Source organism: Ovis canadensis, chromosome 6 (genome assembly GCF_042477335.2).
Source record: "Ovis canadensis isolate MfBH-ARS-UI-01 breed Bighorn chromosome 6, ARS-UI_OviCan_v2, whole genome shotgun sequence".
NCBI classification, from domain to species: Eukaryota; Metazoa; Chordata; class Mammalia; order Artiodactyla; family Bovidae; genus Ovis; species Ovis canadensis.
In genome coordinates, this window is record NC_091250.1 from 22,029,199 (window position 1) to 22,052,723 (window position 23,525).

Here is a 23,525-nt window from a genome sequence, read left to right on the forward strand (position 1 = left end):
ATAACCTAATCAATGATCTGATTTACAATAAAAAGTTAACATTTAAATACTTTAGGGAAAAAAAATCACAAAACTTTAACTGTATAAATATTTCTGGCTAAATTTACTACATGACAAAAGGAACAGATACTTTAGTATGTAATAATCTACTATCAGATACCAAACTTGGGGACGATACGAAATAAAAAACGAGTCTTCTTTTCTCACTGGTATTTTACTTTAAAGAAAGAGCAAATAATGCTATTTTGCTACAAATTAAATTTCAACACTGAAAGTTTATGGTTTTTAAAAATATGTAAATATTTGATGATGCTGGGCCACAGCAACTACTTCTCAATGGTCGGTGAAGCTCCTAGAGAAAATAAACTTAGTATGCATAGAGACAAAATCAACTGTTAAAAGTACCTCTAAAGTATATTCTTTAGATACACTTTCTAACGTATTTATTTTAAATTAATATACTCTGAAGTTTGTAAAAAAAATCTTAGAGAAAAAAATCAAATTTATGTACACAAATATACTTTTTGATTAAAGTATTTTTCATTCACTAATTTTAGGATTTAATAACTAAGGATAGTGTATTTCACTTAGCATAATGGAGGTACAGATTTTTTTTTATAAGAATTAAGGAGATTAACAGATTTTTTTGACCACTGATTAACTCCTTTCACTCTTACTTGTCCTTTGCAAGATCAAGACTCTCAGCTTGCACCAACCCTGACTTCTATGATTAACTGAGGTTAAGTATTATAGACGCCAAAGTAATGGCAAAAGTTTTTGAAAGGCCTAATAATTCCTTTGTGATTAGTTACTTACAATCTGTAAATATCTTAGCATACATTTATTTCAGTAGATAACCTTACTCCACAGAGAAAAGAGTCCATTAGGTGTGAACACCTTCAAAGGATTCATCTAACATAATACATACTGAATGGTACCCACACTCACCTTTCTCTCTCCCATTTACCACTCCTTTAATTCAAAGCCTTCTCTGTTTCACTTTCACTCTACTTCCAGAGATCGTATTCCATTAATTACTGTTCTGTCCCACTCTTAATTTTCACACCTTTCTCCTCTGTACAACATCAGTCCCTTACCTTCTGTAACATAAATGCAAAACTAAGCGCTTGGTTTCCTTTTTCTCCTTTAGTTTCCTTGGTGGCTCAGCTGGTAAAGAATCCGCCTGCAATGCAGGAGACCTGGGTTTGACCCCTGGGTTGGGAAGATCTCCTGGAGCAGGGAACACATCCACTCCAGTATTCTGCCCTGGGAGAATTCCATGGACTGCATAGTCCACGGGGTTGCAAAGAGTTGGACACGACTGAGAGACTTTCACTTCACTTCACTTCTTTACTATTCACAGCAAAGATCCTGACAGATGCTTGCATTTATTTACTGCTTTTTTATTTACTGTAATCTTTTCTGAAAAACTTTTAGTTGGAAGATGACTTCAAAAAGTTCAGAAAAGCTGAAAGACTAAAACCACTACAAAGAATACCTACCTGTATATCCTTTACCCAGATTCACCTATTATTATCATTTTACCTTTTTTTTTTCTGAACCATTTGAGAGTAAGTTACAAAATCATGGCCCCTTACTTCTAAACACTTCAGTCCTATCACATTCTTGGGTCTATTCCAGTGTGCCTCTAACACTGCTTTCACTAGGTCACTAATGCCTTATTAGCTGCTAAATCAAACTAGCAGTTTTTAATCCTTATTCTGCTTTACCCGTGACCATTTTTCTTCTTGAACCTCCCCATCTTCCTAGTTTCCGTGTGATACTTTGCTCTGCTGTATTTTCTCATACTTTCCAGTTACTACTCATTCTTTTCCACAGTTGCTCCTTCGCTCTGCCTTGGCTCATCTCTTCTAGTCAACAAACCCCATGTTCCTTCATCTACCTTATGCCCTGACATCTCATGTTTTCCTGAGTGATGTTGTTCATGTCTCTGGCATTCAATTCTCATATATGTTGATGCCTACTGATACATAATGTTTCCTGCATTACAGACATTTGTAACTGTCTAATTAATCTATTTACCTAAAATGACAAACCAAACCAATCTAAAACTAAATCTGACATCCCCACTCGATGCCAAGATATGAGGGCTTCCCAGGTGGCCCCGTGGTAAAGAATTTGCCTGCCAATGGAGGAGACGTAAGAGACACAAGTGCGACCCCTGGGTTGGGAAATGGCAACCCACTCCAGTATTCCTGCCTGAAAATCCCATGGATAGAGAAGCCTGGTGAGCTACAGTCCACGTGGTCACAAAGAGTCAGACACAACTGAGTGACCGAGTGGCTCTCACCCCCTAAATCTGTCTCTTCTTCCTGTATTCCTCCAATTGGTAAATGCTGAATCCACATACGTAAGACCCAAATACGGCTACTCCCCACTTCCTACTTTCCCCGCACTGTGTACATCTGTCATAGAACCTGACTCCACTGTCCACATATTCTTATAATCTCTGAAATCTTCTTTCTTGACATAGATACAGCCTTAGTTTATGCACTCATCTTTTCTCCCCTAAGCTATTAAATTCTGTATCTAATTTTTCTCCCACTGCTCTAAATTCACCCTCTGCTGCTGCTAAGTCACTTCAGTTGTGTCCGACTCTGTGCGACCCCATAGACGGCAGCCCACCAGGCTCCCTTGTCCCTGGGATTCTCCAGGCAAGAACACTGGAGTGGGTTGCCATTTCCTTCTCCAAGGCATGAAAGTGAAAAGTGAAAGTGAAGTGGCTCAGTCATGTCTGACTCTCTGCGACCCCATGGACTGTAGCCTACCAGGTTCCTCCGTCCATGGGATTTTCCAGGCAAGAGTACTGGAGTGGGTGACCATTGCTACACAGCCACTAAAAAGTCTTTTCTAAAATGCAAATTGGAGTACACTACTCTCCTTGTCCTTTGGTGCCTTTCCACTTCTTAGGATTTAAAAATAGCATAAAAGTTTCATCATGATTTGGCTTCTCTCTAGCCTCTATCCATCATCTCAGAATTTCCATGGATGCATTCCAGCCTTGTATATAACAAGTTACCTGTGTTTGTCTAATATGTGGTATCAAAAGTACATGTGGTGTCCATGTACTTTTGAACATGTCATTTCTTCTGTTTTAAATGCAATTTAAGTCATTTGAAATCATCCCCATTAGTGACCCATTTTTAATACAGGAGCAATAATCTAAATGGCATTGTGGAATTCCAACAGTGTTTCCAAGTAATAGCTTTAGGCAACCTAAGTATTTTTTTTCTATTTGCAAGAGAACCCATAAGCAGCAGCAGCATAGTATCTCTATCAGTGAAAAATTATCAGTGAAATAACTACAATGGCATTACTTTAGATTTTAAGTTCTCTACTAGTACATAAACTTATACAGACTAATATTAAAAGCTGACTTAAATGTCAAACAATATAGAAATTAAAAATTTTTTTCTAAGGTTAACTTTGTGAAAGTCTTTTATCCATGGATAAAGTGATTCTTCAGGTCAATAATGTACATGTGTCCCATTTTATAAATAAGAAATAGGAGAAATCCAAGAAAGTGATTCCATGCCACAAAAAATTAAATTGTGCTTTACTGGGGAAAAAAAAAAATCGACACAGGGCAACCTTTTAGCTTAGGAAATAAACTACTATACCCACTTTAACATGTTGTCAATCATAAACTAGGGGAGGGGAACACACATATGGATACCATAAGGTATGCACTTTAATAACAGTTCCCTAAGCAAAGACTGGGCTTCCTAGATGGTGCTAGTGGTTAAAAAACAAAAAAAGGGCCTGCCAATGCAGGAGTCTTAAGAAATGTGGGTTTAATCCCTGGGTCTGGAAGATCCCCTGGAGGAGGGCCTGGTGAGTACTCTCGCCTGGAGAATCCCATGGACAGTGGGGCCTGGTGGGCTACAGTCCATCGGATCACAAAGAGTCAGACATGACTGAAGTGACTTAGCATGCATGCACATAAGCAAAAACTAGCTTAAAGAACTCTTACAAGTTTTGAAGTTTATTAAATAAGAAATAATATTTGTAATGTAATACAATTAATGTAGTTAAATAAAAGGTGGGTTAACATAAAACCACAAAAAGATACCACCTCATACCCACTAAGATGGCAATTATTAAAAAAAAAAAAAAAAGAAAGAAAATAACAAGTACTGGTGAGGAGGTGGAGAAACTGGAACCTTTGTGCACTGCTGGTGGAAAAGTAAAATGCTGCAGCTGCTATGGAAAATAGTGTAGTGGTTCCTCAAAAAATTAAACATAAATTTGCCAAAGGATCCAGCAATTGCACTTCTGGGTATATATTGAAAAGATCTAAAAGCAGGGATTTCAGGCATCCATATAAATAGGAGCATTTCATACAATACCCAAAAGGCAGAACCAACCCAAATGTGGACAAACAAAATGTGTTACATCATATAATGTAATGTTATTCAGCCTAAAAAAGGAGTGGAATTCTGATACACAGAGGAACTCTGAAGACACTGTGCTAAACAAAATAGTGAAAGTCACTCAGTTGTGTCTGACTCTTTGCAATCCCATGGACTGTACAGTCCCTGGAATTCTCCAGGCCAGAATACTGGGGTGGGTAGCTATTCCCATCTCCAAGGGATCTTCCCAACCCAGGGATCGAACCCAGGTCTCCTGCATTGCAGGTGGATTCTTTACCAGCTGAGCTACAAGGGAAGCCCAAGAACACCGGAGTGGGTAGCCTATTCCTTCTCCAGGGGATCTTTCCAACCTAAGAACTGAACCAGGGTCTCTTGCACTGTAGGCGGATTCTTTACCAACTGACCTATGAGGGAAGCCCATCAACAAACGAAATAAGCCAGCTGTAAAAAGACAAATACTGTACAATTCCACTTATATGAGGTATCTACAGTAGTCAAATTCGAAGAGCCAGAAAGTAGAGCAGCAGTTGCCAGGGGCTGGAGGGAGGAGGAAATGGGGAGTTGTTTAATGGGATAGAGTTCAATTTGAGAAGGTGAAAGAATTATGGAGATAGATGCTAGTGATGGTGGCAAAACAATGTGAATGTAGCTATCATCACGCAATCTTTACTTAAACATGATTAGAATGACAAATTTTGTTATGCATTTTATAATTAAAAAGAATATTTTTAAGTGGGCTACATATATACTCTTTCATATTAAATGGGGAAATCCACTACAGAGTTCTTATAGCAATGCACTCCGAACCATCAACATTTCTATGACCCTGTGTTTTTATTAATGTCAGGAAGCAAGCATCATTTTGTAGAGAGCACTGAACTTGCAATTATTGTTCAGTTTTTACTGACTTTGGCTGTTGATTTTTTGGCAAACCCCTTACTGTTTCCTGTAATACTTTGTTACCAGACTTTTATCAGATTTTTAAAACAGGCGAGACATTTTATATGGGAAAGGAAGGTTATTTCCTTAATATAAGTGCTTCCTACTGATATTATACCATCTGAAGAAAACAAAATACTTAAAACATTTAATCAAATTTAACATCTGCAAACTGAAAAATAATCTCCATAAAAGCCTTAAGAAAGATAAAGACTAAAAACAAACTTTAAAATGTGTTCATCATGGCTGTTTTTCATTGTTAAAAATTATATCCCTTCTAATCCTCTGAATTCTAAAATCTGAAGACAATGTCCTTGACTGTAACCTCTATAATCCCCTTGCTCATCATTTTCCTTGAACCCCATTTCCCAAATTCTTCAGGTATAATCTCTCAGTAACAATCCCAAATTCTATACACATTCAAACATCTAATTTTCTTTGCTTCTGAGCTGCTGTATGTTGCTAACAAATCACCTATAATGTCACACCATTACACATTTACTGCTTCCAAACTGAACTTTTCCAACAGGCTGTTTATCAGGTTTTCTGTCTATCCTTAATGCATGTGGCAGACATCAGGACTGTTCATACAGACTGAACGCACTGGTAAACCACCCTTTTCCACCCTCTGTGATATTAGCCTGACTGTGAAGACTTGCTCGGCCAGTGAGATGTGAGCAGAAGCACCTGGATCGCTTCTGGGTTGACAGTTTTAAGCGCTCACACGTGACTGAGTCTCCACGTTATGTCCCCTTCATCACCCTCTCCTGCAATACTGCAACAATTAGAGAAACACTGGTGGAGATGCGGGTACCATGTGTCTCAGGCCGTGAGACATCACAGGAAGAGACGTCATGCTGACCTCCACTGGACATGTGTTGTGAGCAAGAAACAATCTTGTGCTAAGATATTGAGATTTTCAGGTTGCTACCACTGCACAGCCCAGAATCTGGCCTAGCCTGGCTGACACACTTGCCTTTATTCCTACTTCCTGAAGTAGCTATTTGCATCCTGCATCCTTTAAGACTTCAAGCATAAACTCTCCCAACTTCCATCCTCATTACTCATCAACTCATCAGTAGAAGGACTGTTTTCAGCTACTTTACTCTTAATATCATTATTTACTTTTTACTGCTACTATTACAATATATTCAAATAAAAATTTTACCTTCTAAGTGATTTTTGCTCTGTTGGGAGGTATAGTTCACACGTTCTGTGTTTAGGTTGCTTGTCTTAATCTGATCACTAGAAAATAAAATAAAACACACACCAAACATATCAGCTATCATGGATTATTATTTACTTTACCCTAAGAAAAAGAAAGGAAACATTTGTTAAACAATTATTATACACTCTAGGGGATTAATTACATCTCACAATAATACTTAAAAGTAGTTAATATTCTCATTTTACAACAGTTATTATCCTCATGTCACAGATTAAGGCTGTGAAAGTCAAATTAATTTGCTCAGTAACTTAAATCAAAGAAGCACAAGCTGGAATCAAGATTGCCGGGAGAAATATCAATAACCTCAGATATGCAGATAACACCTCCCTTATGGCAGAAAGTGAAGAGGAGCTAAAAAGCCTCTTGATGAAAGTGAAAGAGGAGAGTGAAAAAGTTGGCTTAAAGCTCAACATTCAGAAAACGAAGATCACAGCATCTGGTCCCATCACTTCATGGGAAATAGATGGGGAAACGGTGGAAACAGTGTCAGACTTTTTTTTGGGCTCCAAAATCACTGCAGATGGTGATTGCAGCCATGAAATTAAAAAGACGCTTACTCCTTGGAAGGAAAGTTATGACCAACCTAGATAGCATATTCAAAAGCAGAGACATTACTTTGCCAACAAAGGTCCGTCTAATCAAGGCTATGATTTTTCCAGTGGTCATGTATGGATGTGAGAGTCGGACTGTGAAGAAATCTGAGTGCTGAAGAATTGATGCTTTTGAACTGTGGTGTTGGAAAAGACTCTTGAGAGTCCCTTGGATTGCAAGGAGATCCAACCAGTCCATCCTAAAGGAGATCAGTCCTGGGTGTTCTTTGGAAGGACTGATGCTGAGGCTGAAACACTCCAATACTTTGGCCACCTCATGCGAAGAGTTGACTCATTGGAAAAGATTCTGATGCTGGGAGGGATTGGGGGCAGGAGGAGAAGGGGACGACAGAGGATGAGATGGCTGGATTGCATTACCGACTTGACACACGTGAGTTTGGATGAACTCCGGGAGTTGGTGATGGGCAGGGAGGCCTGGCGTGCTGCGATTCATGGGGTCGCAAAGAGTCGGACACGACTGAGCGACTGAACTGAACTGAACTGAAGCCTATCTGGTTACAAAGTCCTGATCTCTCTAATACCTTAGGAAATATTATGAAATTACCCTGCCAAATAAAAAACTTCCCTAAGTCTTCATTATAATGATTATTTTAGTAAAACATGGGCAGTCACTTTTTGCAAATCTGGCTTTTCAATAATCAATGTGATAAAATACCAGCTACTATCAAATTAAGATGTTTTAAACTGATTAAGGGAAGACATAGTGGGTTAACTGACCTAAGCTGTGGACATATTTTAGAGGTTACAGAGATGTGGAAGGAGACTGCTAACAATAATAAAATCAATGTTTTCAGAATTAAGAATTAATTGAATGAAAACTTAATTACTGGCTGTATTCTTTAATATTTGCTAAAGGAAAAATATCTCCTTCATGGAACTGGGTTACGACAGAAGAAAATAACCCCAGCTCTGAGTTACAGATGTTAGAGATGGGATAATGAGCATTAAATAGATTGAAGAATTAAGCAATGAGCTTAATGACAGATATACCAATTTAAATCTATGGTTTAAAACTTGTAGTGTATATCAATAGTTTTTAGTGGCAAAATGACAATGCATTTTAGTTTCTAAATTTCTTCAAAATAAACAGTTGTTATTTTAGGAATCAGGAAATAACTATTAAAAAGAGAAACTCAAAATATCAAATAACCTGTGATATCCCAGGTTACTCTGAGCTCAAGCTCTTTGCTTTTCATTTAACTGACCCCAGTGTTTGAAAGTTCCTTCAAGTAATTAAAGAGACAATGGATGGGGGAAAATCATTTATATAATTTGTGCATTACCTGAAAAATGCGGTTTCTTTATCACCACTGATATCCACCACGGTACCATTTCCATCAATAATAGGCGAGTCCAAATTAGCAGAGCCATTACTGATATGATCACTGCTTTCATATCCAGACTCTGTCCTTTGCATCTGCCAGTTGTCACCATGAACTTTAGTTTCTCTGAGGGCTTTGTTTTTCTCTGCTACTTTTCCATTAAATTCAAGGGAAGTCCTGCTTCCCGTTTCTTGCTTCATTTCATCTTCATATATAGTCATTAAACACTTTTGCTTTGGATTCTCTTTCGGCCAGTTGTTAAAACTCTGATCTTTGCTACATTTAGACTTGTTACTGATGTTTGATTTATGCCGTGGACTCTGCTGCCTTTTTTCACTTTCACTAAAAATGCTATCAACATTTAATGTTTCTCTCATAGGTTTCCACCCTCGGTTTCGGCTTTTATTGCTGCCATTAGAGCTGCTTCCTTTATCGCGAGAATCTTGGCTACTGTCTGTATCATACCCGGTACCACTGTCACTCTTACTTTTGCCAGTTATTTTCTCTCCTGAAGCAAGAATCTGGGATTTACTTGAACTTAAGGTTTGTGCAGAAGTTCGACTCTGATGGGCAGTTCGGTCATGCTTACATGGTCCTTTCCCTTGACTATGATATAGATGTGGATTCCCATACTGTCTAAAGCCATTTAGGGTAGGAGGTGATCCAGTCTTGAAATGTGGAGGGTCTTCATCAACCAAATCTTTAAAAATAAATAAGGAAAGAATGATACAAAAGCTCTTCAAAGCCACCTGTTAAATCACAAGCCAAACATCTTCTTTGATGAAAAGAAGAAAAGTTAAGCAGTAATAATGATAATTATTTAAATCACATAGTGCTTTGAGATTAAAAATTGCTTTTGAAATCTCTATTTATGCTTGATGTGATACATTTATAATATAAATGGTTATATAATGATTTTAAAAAATTATCTGCAAAGCAGATCACAAGGTAATTAGAAAAGTTAAAAAAAATTATTCTATCTCATTCATAATAAAAAGCATAAAAATAAACATATTTTCCCACTTATTATATTGGTAAGATTAAAAGTTTACTAAACCAATTACTGCTAGAAACAGATATCTAATCACCATTGGTGGGAGTGCAGACTGTCAAGTATTTTAGGAGGGCAACTGAGCCATACCGATCAAAACTGAAAATAAACATACGCTAACCCAGTAATCATTCTGAAAAAACTTTATGCTGTGGCTACATGCAAAAAGTACACAAAGTAACTGTGAAAGGATTTCAATGCAGCAAGAATATTAAATCAAGTTTTAAAGCCTAGAAATATCAGTTAAATCATGATATGTCCATAAATAAGGGCTAAAACCATAAAAGTAAGACATGATCATGGAAACTGTTAACGGCGGAACAGAGCAAAGGTCAAGGGTTGCAGGAAAAAAAGTTCTTTTTATTTAATTGTATAACCTTCCTTATTATTTGAATGTACCATACAGGTGAATTGAATTTATGGTTAAAAGGTAAAACTATAAAAACCCACAAATTTTCCATGCTATAATTGAATAAGAACTAGAAAAACTTTACATTTATAGATGTAACAGGCACATTATAGAAATCATACTAAGATATATAACATATAAATAAATATATATAATATATAAAGAAATTATATTAAATTGTATTAAATTATAAAAGCTAGCTTTAAAGTAAGATTGTAGTTGCCTTTCTCCAATGAATGCTACAAGTTCTTAACTTACCTCTATGTCTACCCAAATCTTTTCTCTGTCCCCTCTCCAAATCTTTCCTTTGTGAGGAAAGTAAGTTTTTCTGTTCAATGGCTTTTAGAGCACATTCTCTGGAAATGTCTTTTATTTTTTCCCTTTGATCACTGTGACTTGACTTAACTAAAAAAAAAATATATATATATATATAATAACATCATTTTCATGCTATTCAATAAAAGTACAAACTGCACTACATTAAAAATTTAAGATGCAATATATTAACAAAATACAGATGAATATATAAAATGGAAAAAGGTATAGTTTCATTTAGAACTTTAAAGAGCATTTATTATAGTTTTTTGTTCATGATAATTGTTAATTCTGAATCTTTTCTTGCTTAAATGGGTTACTTTATGGTTAGACATTATTTCATTAATACATTTTAAAAGCCCTTTATAAAATCATCCTTAAAAGTCACTCAATTAGTTATATATATTTCTAAACCATAATTATACACCATACTTTGATATCTCCTGTTGGATCCTAACCACAGATCTTCATTTGTGAAAATTAAAGTTGTAGGTGGATAATGACAAGAGAGAGTTGAATAAACAAGAGGTTAAAAATACACTACAACAACAGTAACTTCAAACTCCTGTTGCATTCACCAATGGCTAACTTTAATTTTGGCATACAAGCCAAATTATTAACTAAATGTTTTTCCTCTCCAACTTAATAATTAACTCCTTGAAGGAAAGGCCATATCCATATCATAGCTTTCTTTGGTGACGGTCCAGATTGCCTCCAGCCTATTAGGTACAGTCTTGAGTACACGGAAAAACTCAACCACTAGTTGAATCAAACTGTTCAAATAAAACTATAGGTCTCAGACAAATGTTTAAGTCAGAAGACAAAATTTTGTTTCTGTTTGCTATTTTCTCTTCATGGCCAAGAAAAGCTAGTTAAGGATTCTCTTTCTGGTCTTTAAAAAGAATTACATACAGTAAGTGAAAAGGGGGGAAGCTTAACTACTCAAGGACAACATAAAAATGAAAATTTAAACACATATCTGGTCAGGAATTCTCTGGCGGTCCAATGGTTCAATCCCTGGTTGGGGAACAAAGATCCCACATGTCACACAGAACAGCCAAAAAAAAAAAAAAAAAAAAACCCACATACCTGGTCCTCTACCGCTACTTGTTTGAATGTGGCTCCGATTAAATGATGAAATGCTATCTGCTTGAAATTTCTGATTTTCCCTCTGTTTTGTCTGATCACCAAATCCATTTTCTTTTGAATTTTCTGACTTAGAAATCGAGGGCTTTTCACATCCTTAAAAAGACCAACAAAAATGTTTCATTTCCTTTATCCTCTCTACCAGAAGAAGAGATATTTGAATCATCTTTTCAGACACTTTTAATACTAATGAGAAAATTATTAAAAACTTAGAGGACTGACATCTTTTAACGATTTCTACATGTGCTATTAATACATTCAAAAGTGACCTAGCTCCTTTGGACTTTTCTGGTGTACTGACTTACTTGAAATCTCAGTACTCATCACTAGTAAGAGCTACCAGCCAAGTAACCCCTCCTGGGCTTGTGTGACCAGCGTAGTTGGTGGCTGCTGAAGGTGCCTCTGAGGCCACAGATGAGGAAAGGTTCTTAAGACTAACTCAAAGTATTAGAATTTCCCTGGATTCCACTGAAACTACATTTTGAGATTATTCTCAACATTCATTTCATATTCAGTATATTAGTATTCCTAGGGGTTGCTAAGAGTCAGACACGACTGAGCGACTTCACTTTCACTTTTCACTTTCATGCACTGGAGAAGGAAATGGCAACCCACTCCAGTGTTCTTGACTGGAGAAACCCAGGGACGGGGGAGCCTGGTGGGCTGCTGTCACACAGAGTCAGACACAACTGAAGCGACTTAGCAGCAGCAGCAGCAGTGTGATTCTTACAATGAAAAACCCTAAAAAGAACTTTGAAAGAAGAATTACCTATATTTTCTGCAATAGATTTATGATGTGACCAGCTGATGACCTGCCTGAGTGCATCTTCAGTGGAAACTGCTGTGCCATCTGGGTTCGCATAAAACAAAAGCAATGGCTGGAAATGGCATCGGATACACTTGGAGACCACATCTTTCCATCTACTTCCAACCTTAAAAAAATCACAATGAATAGAAACAGAACTTTGCAATCAATGCATTACATGAAAAGGCAGAGACTGAATTATTTGTATATTAAAAAAATTTTAAAGATACCCAGATACTAGCAGTCCAACTATTCATCATATTATACAATTAATTTTATTTAGAAACTAGTCAACATAAAAATCTTTTAAACATTATCATTTAAAAAATTGATGAGCAAGATTATATACTTTCTATATCAAGATCTAGAATAATCAGATTTTGAAAGGCTTTGCATATACATAGTTGACTGACTTTTGACAGACTTCAAGCAATTTAATGGGGAAATATAATGGTCTATTAAACAAATGGTGCTGGAACAAGTGGATGGCCATATGAAAAAATGAACTTTGACATCATTTCACTGAAAGCATAAAAATGAACTCACAATGAGTCATGAAAAAACTATAAAGAAGAAAGTGTTATGAAAGTGTTAGTTGCTCAGTGGTGTCTGACTCTTTGCAACCCCATGGGCTATAGCCCGCCAGGCTCCTCTATCCATAGGATTTCCTAAGCAAGAATACTGGAGTGGGTTGCCATTTCCTTCTCCAGGGTATCTTTCTGACCCAGGGATTGAACCCAGTCTCCTCAATTGCAGGCAGATTCTTTACTGTCTGAGCCTCCAGGGAAGCCCTATAGAAGAAAACAAAAGATAAAATCTTAACAACCTTAGGGGAGGAAAAGATTTCTTAGATAGGACATCAGGCAAGTCAGAGAAGAAAAAAAATTATAAAACTGGCTTCATCAAAATGAAATAATAACTTCTGCTCTTTGAAAGACACCATGAAGAAAATGAAAAGAAGGAAAAAAACCCCACATATATCTAATAAAGAACTGGTGACCAGAACAAAGAATGACTACAACTCATTAATAAGACGATCCAATTTGAAAAATGTACAACACATCTGAACACTTAGCCAAAAAGACATAAAAAATGGCCAATAAAAACATGAAAGAATACTCAAAACATTATTAATCATAGGGGAAATGCAAATTAAAATCACACTGAGATAACGTCATACATTCGCTATAAGGGCTAACGTTAAGATGACCACCAACAGGGAGTGCTCCTGAGAATGTGGAGCAACCGGAACTCCAGTACATGGCTGGCAGGAACGTAAACTGTACAATCACTTGGACACCAATTTGCCAGTCCCTTGTAAAGATTAACACATACCATACAACCCAGAAATCCCACTTCTGGGTATTATCTAAGATTAACGGAAAACAGTATGTTCACACAAAGACTGTTCATAACTCAACAAGTGAATGGATAAACTGTTTTACGGTCATAAAATGGAACACAACAATAAAAACAAGGCACTGATACACACAACAAAGTACATATTTTAATATATGACTATTATGTTAAAAGATATATATGTGCTTAGCAAAGGAAGCCAAACACAGAGAATACGTATTATAAGATACCACACATATAAAACTTGTAAAATGAGCAAGACTAATCTACAGTGACATCAGTGATTTCCTGGGGCCTAGGGTGGAAAAGTGACAGCTAGGGGACCCGAGAGGATTTTCTGGAGTCATGAAAATGTTCCAACCAGTGAATGTGGAGGTTACGCAGGCATGTTTACAGCTGTTACTATCCAAACTATAAACTTACAATGGGTGCATTTTTAATGTTTGTAAATTACACCTCTCTAATGTTCATTTAAAAACAAAACCAATGAGACAAAAAAGAAAGCATTCTAGAATATGAGCTTACAGAAGAAAAAGACCTTAAAAAAATTCCTGAGGAGCTTGTTCATATTACACACATTTAGCTGTTTACTCTCCTTACTTGGGATTCTGAGATACTTGAAAAACTAGACTAATTTGAAAACAAAACAAACCTAAAACTCAGAGTGACCATATACCCAGTTCTTTCTTCAAATTTTGACAATTTAAGCTATAAGGATGCAAAATAGGAGTGCCAAAATGCTGCTACAAACTGACTCAAATGAAACTTAATGAACTGCCATATCAAAGTATTAAAGAATAAATAAATAAAGTCTGTCACTGTTTCCTCTTTTTCCCCTTCTATTTGCCATGGAGTGATGAGATTGGATGCCATGATCTTGGTTTTTTCAATGTTGAGTTTTAAGCCAGCTTTTTCACTCTCCTCTATCACTCTCAGCAAGAGGCTCTTAAGTTCCTCTTTGCTTTCTACCATTAGAGTGGTTATCACCTGCATATCTGAGGTTGTTGGTATTTCTCTTGAGTCATCCAGCCTGGCATTTCATATGATGTACTCTGCGTATATGTTAAATAAGCAAGGTGACAACTGACAGCCTTATGTAATCCTTTCCCAATTTTGAACCAGTCCATTGCTCCATATCTGGTTCTAACTGTTGTTTCTTGTCCTGCACACAGGTTTCTCAGGAGGCAGGTAAGGTGGTCTGGTATTTCCATCTCTTTAAGAATTTTCCACACTTTGTTGTGATCCATACAGTCAAAGGCTTTAGCATAGTCAGTGAAGCAGAAGTAGAATTTTGGGGGGTGGAATTCCCTTGCTTTTTTCTATGATCCAACAGATGCTGGCAGTTTCATCTCGGGTTCCTCTGTCTTTTCTAAATCCAGCTTGTACATCTCTCATTTAGCACAATGCTTTTGAGATTTCTCCACACTCAATAGTTGTCTATATCAAACAGCTCATTCCTTTTATTGCTGATTATTATGTTCCAGTGTATGGTTATACCACAGCTTCTTTATCTATTTACCTGATGAGTTATCTTTATCTATTTGTTTCTAGTTTTGCTTACTATAAATAAAACTACTAAGAACACTGACTTATAAATAATATATGGATACATGCTTTTACAGAAGTGGAATTGCTAGGTTGTATGCTAAGTATTGGAGAAGGCAATGGCAACCCACTCTAGTATTCTTGCCTGGAGAATCCCATGGATGGAGGAGCCTCGTAGGCTACAGTCCATGGGGTCGCTAAGAGTCAGACACGACTGAGCGACTTCACTTTCACTTTTCACTTTCATGTATTGGAGAAGGAAATGGCAACCCACTCCAGTGTTCTTGCCTGGAGAATCCCAGGGACAGAGGAGCCTGCTGGGCTGCTGTCTATGGGGTCGCACAGAGTCAGACACGACTGACGTGACTTAGCAGCAGCAGCAGCAGCATGCTAAGTATACATGTGAATTTATAACTGTTTTCTAACGTGATTATCCAATTTTGCATTTCCATCAGCCTCGTGAGAGATCCAGCTGTTCCACATCCTGATCAGCTCTTGGTGTGAACACTCTTTTTAATTTTAGGCATTCTAATAGGTGAGTAATGCAATCTCATTGTGAACTGAATTTGTACTTCTTTTATGCCTAGTGATGTACTGAATATCATTTCAAGGGCCATTCATATAAAATATCTTTTTGAACTGTCCAAATCTTTTGCTCACTCTTTAACTGATTTGTCTTTGTCTTTTTATTACTGAGTTGTAAGAGTTCTTTATATATTCTGGATATAGGCTTTACCAGACATATACTTAACAAATGTTTTTTCCCAGTCTATGCTTGTCTTTTCATTCTAACAGCATCTTATTGAAGAGCAGAAGTTTTGACAAAGTCCAATTTACCAGGTATTTTTATGGTCCATGTTTACTGACTGTTATCTAATACATCTCTCTATAGCTAAACAGCAGTTTTAAAAGTCTTACCCGGTATTTCTAGTTCTGTCATGTTTAGCCTATTCTTTCTAAAGTAATTTAATATCAGACCTGACCTGGAACTGCCTCCAAGATCATCTGGATATTAATCTGAACCTTTACTTTTGAGATGCTGATGCTCAAGGTTCTGAGAGAAAGGAAGGTAAGCTCCATTTCCCTACCTTGCCTGCTCACCTCATATCATGTGACTTGAAGGATTGAAATGGCAGAGCAGATCTGCTGTTATTCCTTCAAGGGATGGGTCATAGCTTCCTACTTCTTCGAATATTTTGCAATTCTTTTATTGAATACTATTTTGAAAAGGCATACTGAAATTTTACTGAATTTTACATTTTTCAGTATTGAGGTTTTTTTTTTTTTCTTTCCTTTTAAATTGTTAGCATGTAGTTATGTGTTATGTTAAATTGCATGGGATCACCTTCATTCTCTGACAGCTTCATTTTAAGCTTTTTATGTCAGGTCCAGAGCAATCTTCAGTCTAGGAATAATTTAGCCCCACTATCAAGGTGATACTTTTCTGAGGCATCTACTTGATGTTCTATGGATCCACTCTTGCTACTCAGATGCCAACTATCCTAGCCCTGTACAAGTTCTGGGAATTGTCTGGCCTTGTTTTCCAGTGGTCATTTCTCCCACCTTGAGTACATTTGCCCTACACATAGTTGATCACTATTCAGCCAAAGATTGAAAGGGGAGCCCTCTGCTGATCCCCAGAACTTTCCCTCTGTACAGCTTTCTTTCTGGTACTCTGTCCAGGAAATTTTAGCCATCTTGGCCCCTGTGAACTCCAATTTCCTCAGCTCAATGAGACTACGAGGCTCTGTTTGGGTTTGCCATCTCTGCACTGCAACCCAAAAACGACCTCTAGCCAGCAAACAGGGTTCACCATGTTGGTTCCTTTTTTCTGTTCGACTGCCTGACGTCCAACAACTAAAGTATTCGCTTCGTCTATTTGGTTTTCTAATTTTTAATACTGAAGGTCTTTAATGATGCTCTTATAATTAAGTCCACTTATTACTAATTTATATAAGTATTTGCATATAATTATTTCATATAATTTTATCATTATTATATCATTTACCCCTCAAAAGTAAAAACCACAGTAATTATTCCAGTTAGTCAAGTGTCACTTACCTCTTTCACATTTGCATCATCAAAAAATACCCATTTGGAACTCTTGGTATGAAAAGCAAAGGCACAGTAATGTCGGCTGGTGTAGCAAATCATGCCAACAAGGTGAAGCTCACTATTTCTGGCATTTTCATCAGTAACTCTATAAAAAAGCTGTTTAAAAATAATGTATATTTAATAGTTCTTTTCAAAGATGAGCAACAATCATTTGATGAGTCATGCATTTGATTCTCTACGACAATTATTTCTCATGCATACTGTCCCAAACTGATATTAGTACTAAAGACACCACACCACACTGTTAACAGAATTATTATTTTCGATTAGTCTATAAGAGACACGATGTCTAACAAAATGTAATGACTACAACTTAGTTCAGTAGCACAGCATCTTGAATACAGAACAGACACTTTACATACATAAAACAAAATGAGATAAATCACACATTTCCTGATAGTTCATGGTTGAATCGCATTATTTTAACATACATTAACCATACTACCTAAAAGATAACTATCTAAAAGTTTAACTGTAATATAGATCAATTTAAAATAAGATAGTAATATGCACACTTATGGCAGAAAGTGAAGAAGAACTAAAGAGTCTCTTGATGAAAGTGAAAGAGGAGAGTGAAAAAGTTGGCTTAAAGCTCAACATTCAGAAAACTAAGATCAGGGCATCTGGTCCCATCACTTCATGGGAAATAGATGGGGAAACAGTAGAAACAGTGGCTGACTTTATTTTTCTGGGCTCCAAAATCACTGCAGATGGTGACTGCAGCCATGAAATTAAAAGACACTAACTCCTTGGAAGGAAAGTTATGACCAACCTAGATAGCATATTCAAAAGCAGAGACATTACTTTGTCAACAAAGGTCTGTCTAGTCAAGGCTATGGTTTTTCTAGTGGCCATATATGGATGTGAGAGTGGGACTATAAAGAAAGCGGAGCACCGAAGAATTGATGCTTTTGAACTGTGGTGTTGGAGAAGACTCTTGAGAGTCCCTTGGACTACAAGGAGATCCAGTCCACCCTAAAGGAAATGAGTCCTGGGTGTTCACTGGTAGGACTGATGTTGAAGCTGAAACGCCAATACTTTGGCCACCTGATGCAAAGAGCTGACTCACTGGAAAAGACTCTGATGCTGGGAAAGATTGAGGGCAGGAAGAGAAGGGGATGACAGAGGATGAGATGGTAGGATGGCATCACCGACTCAATGGACATGGGTTTGGGTGGACTCCAGGAGTTGGTGATGGACAAGGAGGCCTGGCGTGCTGCGGTTCATGGGGTCACAAAGAGTCGGACACGACTGAGTGACTGAATTGAACTGATGCACATTAAAAAATAAGAGCTACAGATAAATTTTAAACCTTAAAATTTTCTAGCTTGATATTTATAATTTATAAGCATTATCATATACACCCAAACAAGCACATACACAGATGCATACAGTATCATATTATCATTATTCTAGAGTGATTAAAAGGATAGAGTACGTGATGGATTAGTTTATAATAGAAAGCAAGAAAGGCATTCCAGTTAGCCAGATTTGATGAACTTTATCAGAGTTACATCTGCAAATTATTTCCTTTAGAAAGAAAATTTAGCTCTGAAAAACAACATACAGTGTAATGTTTCAAAGGAATTTAAAAACGAAATGGAAGAGAATGAAAATAATTACTATACCCCAGGAAGATAAAGCTGGGTTGCCAGATTCCGAACAATATCTTCAGTCAAGTCAGAATGCTCAGAGTCCCAGACTAAACCGATTGTAACAATCTCTGGGCAGTTCATTAAAACACGCCGAATTTTTATTTTTTGGCCACAGTTACTCTAAAGAAAAACAAAAAAGACAACTTTTGAAATTATCAAAACAAATATACCAAAGGTAATGCCTTACAGAGCTTGTATTATGCAAAAGCATGTATCAGAAATTCATTCAGCACATTAAAAGATTTCTAACAAACTATCTGTCTTAATTGCTGATCAAACAAATTTATTTTAAATCAAAGAACTTTTCTTTGATATTTTCGTAAATCTGTTAAAATAAGAATTCAACCTTAAGAAAAGCAGAAATAAAGACCTTAAGGTTGAATTCTTATTCAACTAACAATTCAATTCACTAACAATATCACATGAGAAAAGAATAATATCATTACAATAATATGTAATGTTTATTTAAAGAAAAACAAAAACTAAATTTTCAATTTAGTCAAATGACAGGCTTCAGAGCTTAAAATTAATCAACGTATGCCACCTTAAATCCTTCACAAAGTGACATGTTTTTAAAGAAATAATGTTGAAATAAAGAGCTCAATGGTATAAAGAATTACCTAAAGAACACTTAAAAAATTAATTCTTAGAATTAATTCCAGATTTAATTACTATTTGTATGGCAATTTCTATTTTCAAATTTACAAACACATAAGCACACTAACATTCTCTGAATTATACTTACAGGACATTTCCTGTAGTCATCAGTTGTATTTGCTGCTTGCAGCAATTCTGCAAACATATCAGGCTTAAATCGCTCATGCCTTTCCATCATTCTTTCAACTTCATTGCTACGAAAGAAACAAACGGTCCCAAATCTGGCCTATGAACTTAAAAAAGATCTAATAAATGTGCATTAAAAATATTATGCTATTAATATAGGTATGATCACTTTTTCTATCTTAAAACACAATTTTGTTTGAAAAGTTAACCATAAAGCAAATTTCCATGACATGAAACACAGTGAAATTTGGCAGTATATGATGAAAGAAATTAGGTCAAAACAGGACAAAATAACGTGAAATCACACACCATTGTTTGGAACTATATGAATGATCTAAGATGCTCCATCTCAAGGTAATTATAAGTTAACTGTTTCTTTTACATTATTACTTAATAAATACAGACTGGAGTTTAAACTTTTGCCTAACAAGAACAATAAACTTTAGGAGAGTCTCCCTCTCTAGCTTAGTTTCCAGACACAAAATTATTTTCAGCTGAGAGAAGGCCCTTTAATGATTAATGAAGCAATCACAACCAAAGCTACTTAAGCTAGGTTTGTGATTTTTGTTCCTATTATGAATGCTAACCATTTCCTAAAGAATCTAGGGAGGGTTATCTGTGTCAGTTTCTATCCAACCTCCTCCCAGAGTCTAATTTTCACATATCAAGGTATTAAGTATCATTAGACAACTACTTATTTAACTTATATGCAGAGTACATCATGAGAAACGCTGGGCTGGATGAAGCACAAGCTGGAATCAAGACTGCAGGGAGAAATATCAATAACCTCAGATATGCAAATGACACCACCCTTATGGCAGAAGGTGAAGAAGAACTAAAGAGCTCCTTGATGAAAGTGAAAGAGGAGAGTGAAAAAGTTGATTTAAAATTCAACATTCAGAAAACTAAGATCATGGCATCTGGTCCCATCACTTCATGGGAAATAGATGGGGAAACAATAGAAACAGTGAGAGACTTTTATTTTCCTGGGCTCCAAAATCACTGCAGATGGTGACTTCAGCCATGAAATTAAAAGATGCTTGCTCCTCGGAAGAAAAGCTATGACCAACCTGGGCAGCATATTAAAAAGCAGAAACGTTACTTTCTTTGCCAACAAAGGTCCGTCTAGTCAAGGCTATGGTTTTTCTAGTGGCTATGTATGGATGTAAGAGTTGGACTATAAAGAAAGCTGAGCACCGAAGAATTGATGCTTTGAACTGTGGTGTTGGAGAGGACTCTTCAGAGTCCCTTGGACTGCAAGGAGATCCAACCACTCCATCCTAAAGGAAATCAGTCCTGAATATTCACCTGAAGGACTGATGCTCCTTCCAAGAAACTCCAATACTTTGGCCACCTGATGCAAAGAACTGACTCATTTGAAAAGACCCTGATGCTGGGAAAGATTGAAGGCAGGAGGAGAAGGGGACGACAGAGGATAAGATGGCTAGATGGCATCACGGCATCACCAACTCAAGGGACATGAGTTTCAGCAAACTCCAGGAGTTAGCAGTGGACAGGAAGGCCTGGCGTGTTGCAGTCCATGAGGTCGCAAAGAGTCGGACTGAGCGACTGAACTGAACTGAACTGAGACAACTACTTAGCATTTCCAAAAAGATATATAATGTAAGCTCAATACTCCTACTACTTCCTGTTCTAGGTGCTCCTGTTTTACTTTATAGTAATTTAACCTTCTTAGAGCTGGATTTATTTTACAGTTCAATAGTTACAATAATAGGCAATATTCAATAACAACTAAATGTACCAGTTCCCCTAAAGCACTTCACAAGCAGACTAGAAATCACTAAATCTGACAGGCTCATTCAAGTTGCATGTAATGTTGTTTTTGTTTTTGGGTTTTTTTTTTTTTTTTTTTTACAAAATTGACAGCATCAGAGTGGTGCTTTAACCAGACACATTTTGAATTTGAAATGAACCTAGACCTGGGTTTCAATATTAATTCATCCATTTACCAGATTAATCTTGTTAAGCTTATTTCTTGAACAACAAAAGTTTTTAAGATTAAAAGCAACAATTTACGTAAAGTCTGAAACATAGTAGCACTGAACAATTGTATTCAATATTTATTACCAATAAAGAAAAATAATTAGAATTCAAAGTCTGGGCTCTTGCAATTGAACAAATGTATTCAATACTTACAACCAATAAAAAGAAAGATAATTAGAATTCAAAATTTGGGCTTTTGCAATTCATGTTGTGGACCAGGAAAAAATGGATGGAGCGCTAATTCTTTTTACCTAAGATACTGTCTCAGAGCACTGTCATTTTACGCTTTCAAAATAGACTTCAAGTTTTACAGTTTTTAATTTGCGGTCTATCCTTATTCAAACACCATTCTACTTTTATATCAGATGAATGAAATTGACTACAACTGACTAAACTTTAAAGACTGTTCCTTTAAACCAGTGTTTCCCAACTCTGCATATATGCAAATTACCAACTTACTACATTGGAGGATCTTTAAGAAATGATGTGCTATATCCAAAAAATCAAGGAAGTTTAATAACATGATTAAATTAATGAACACCTAACACTCATTTTGTGCAATGATAAGAACATTGGTAGCATTTAGCAGCTAACTTTGGAGAAGGAAATGGCAACCCACTCCAGTGTTCTTGCCTGGAGAATCCCAGGGACAGCGGAGCCTGGTGGGCTCTACGGGGTCGCACAGAGTTGGACACGACTGAAGCGACTTAGCAGCAGCAGCAGCAGCAGCAGCTAACTGTTATACTGATGTATTCTGATTGATAATGACTGTTTCATGTTTTATCTTTTGTATTAAAGTATCTGCAAACATTTATGATCTTATTCAATGCTTTCATACATCAAATATTTATACTCTCAAATACCTGTTGCAGTGTTCAAGCAATTCTTACTATGTAAAGCCTAGGTATCACCTTTGGATCCCTAAGCTATTTCAAGACCAGGAAGAGAGCGAGCGGACAGACAAGCCTACAAATGTTTATTTCAGGTGAATGGTGAAGCTTTAAATCCAATAAATCTAACAGAGGATTATTTTTTTTTTTTTCTTTCTTGTCTGCTTACCCTAGCATCCATCACCACGCAGGAACATGGTCACTGCAAAGGTAACACCTTAGCAAAAATGAAGAAATCACGTACAGTTCCGTTTACCATTCAACTTAGCTCTCTTCCATAGTTCCAAAACCTTGCTATAAATATAAATAAATAAACATTTTGACTAATATTTTGTACATTTGTCATTACTGAGTGACATCTATATTTGGTAAATCAGAAACAACCAAAACTGAGATAGACATCACTTAGCACCCGTGATGGTAGCACATTTGTGCATCTCACAGAGTAGATATTCATATATGCTATGGTTTCATAAAGCAGAGGCTCAGTGTGATCACACACATTACTACTAACATCTTTGGTAAATATGCTTTAATAAGCTCTTACCACAGGGCTGTTGTAGAAATGTACCGTACAAATTCTGTAAAAGGTAGAGGATCTGATGATGCTCCACAGCTACGACACACACACTGTGGAGAAAAACACATGTCTAATTTACCAATGATAAAACATAAACATATCCTCTACTAAAATAGTTAAGCCATCTCACCTGCTCATACAGAGTCATAGCAAACTTTTGGTGAGTGATACAAGATTTAGAGGTACACATGTCTGCGTCTCTGCTTGGCACTATGTGAAAATGAATCCTCTCCAGTATATTTTCCTAATTGAAAAATTAAAAGACAAATGAGTTGCAAATCTTGCATAGGACACTTCAAAATACAACTCTTTTTAGCTTTACAAATTTAAAAATCTAAAGATTTTCCAAAATGTTAAATTGAGTGCCATATATG

General features: G+C 36.5%; 1 protein-coding gene across 1 annotated transcript in view; it reads right to left on the minus strand.

Annotated features, from left to right (window-relative positions):
- Positions 1-23,525, minus strand: part of USP53 (ubiquitin specific peptidase 53) — a 57,141-nt gene that overhangs the window by 6,174 nt on the left and 27,442 nt on the right. Inside the window, exons 5-14 of the mRNA XM_069593385.1 lie at positions 23,282-23,395; positions 23,119-23,201; positions 19,640-19,745; positions 18,868-19,014; positions 17,186-17,335; positions 12,185-12,347; positions 11,359-11,511; positions 10,213-10,359; positions 8,456-9,194; positions 6,502-6,578 (exon numbers count right to left, since the gene is read on the minus strand). Coding sequence (XP_069449486.1) covers positions 6,502-6,578; positions 8,456-9,194; positions 10,213-10,359; positions 11,359-11,511; positions 12,185-12,347; positions 17,186-17,335; positions 18,868-19,014; positions 19,640-19,745; positions 23,119-23,201; positions 23,282-23,395 — 1,879 coding nt within the window. The remainder of the gene's footprint in view (positions 1-6,501; positions 6,579-8,455; positions 9,195-10,212; positions 10,360-11,358; positions 11,512-12,184; positions 12,348-17,185; positions 17,336-18,867; positions 19,015-19,639; positions 19,746-23,118; positions 23,202-23,281; positions 23,396-23,525) is intronic.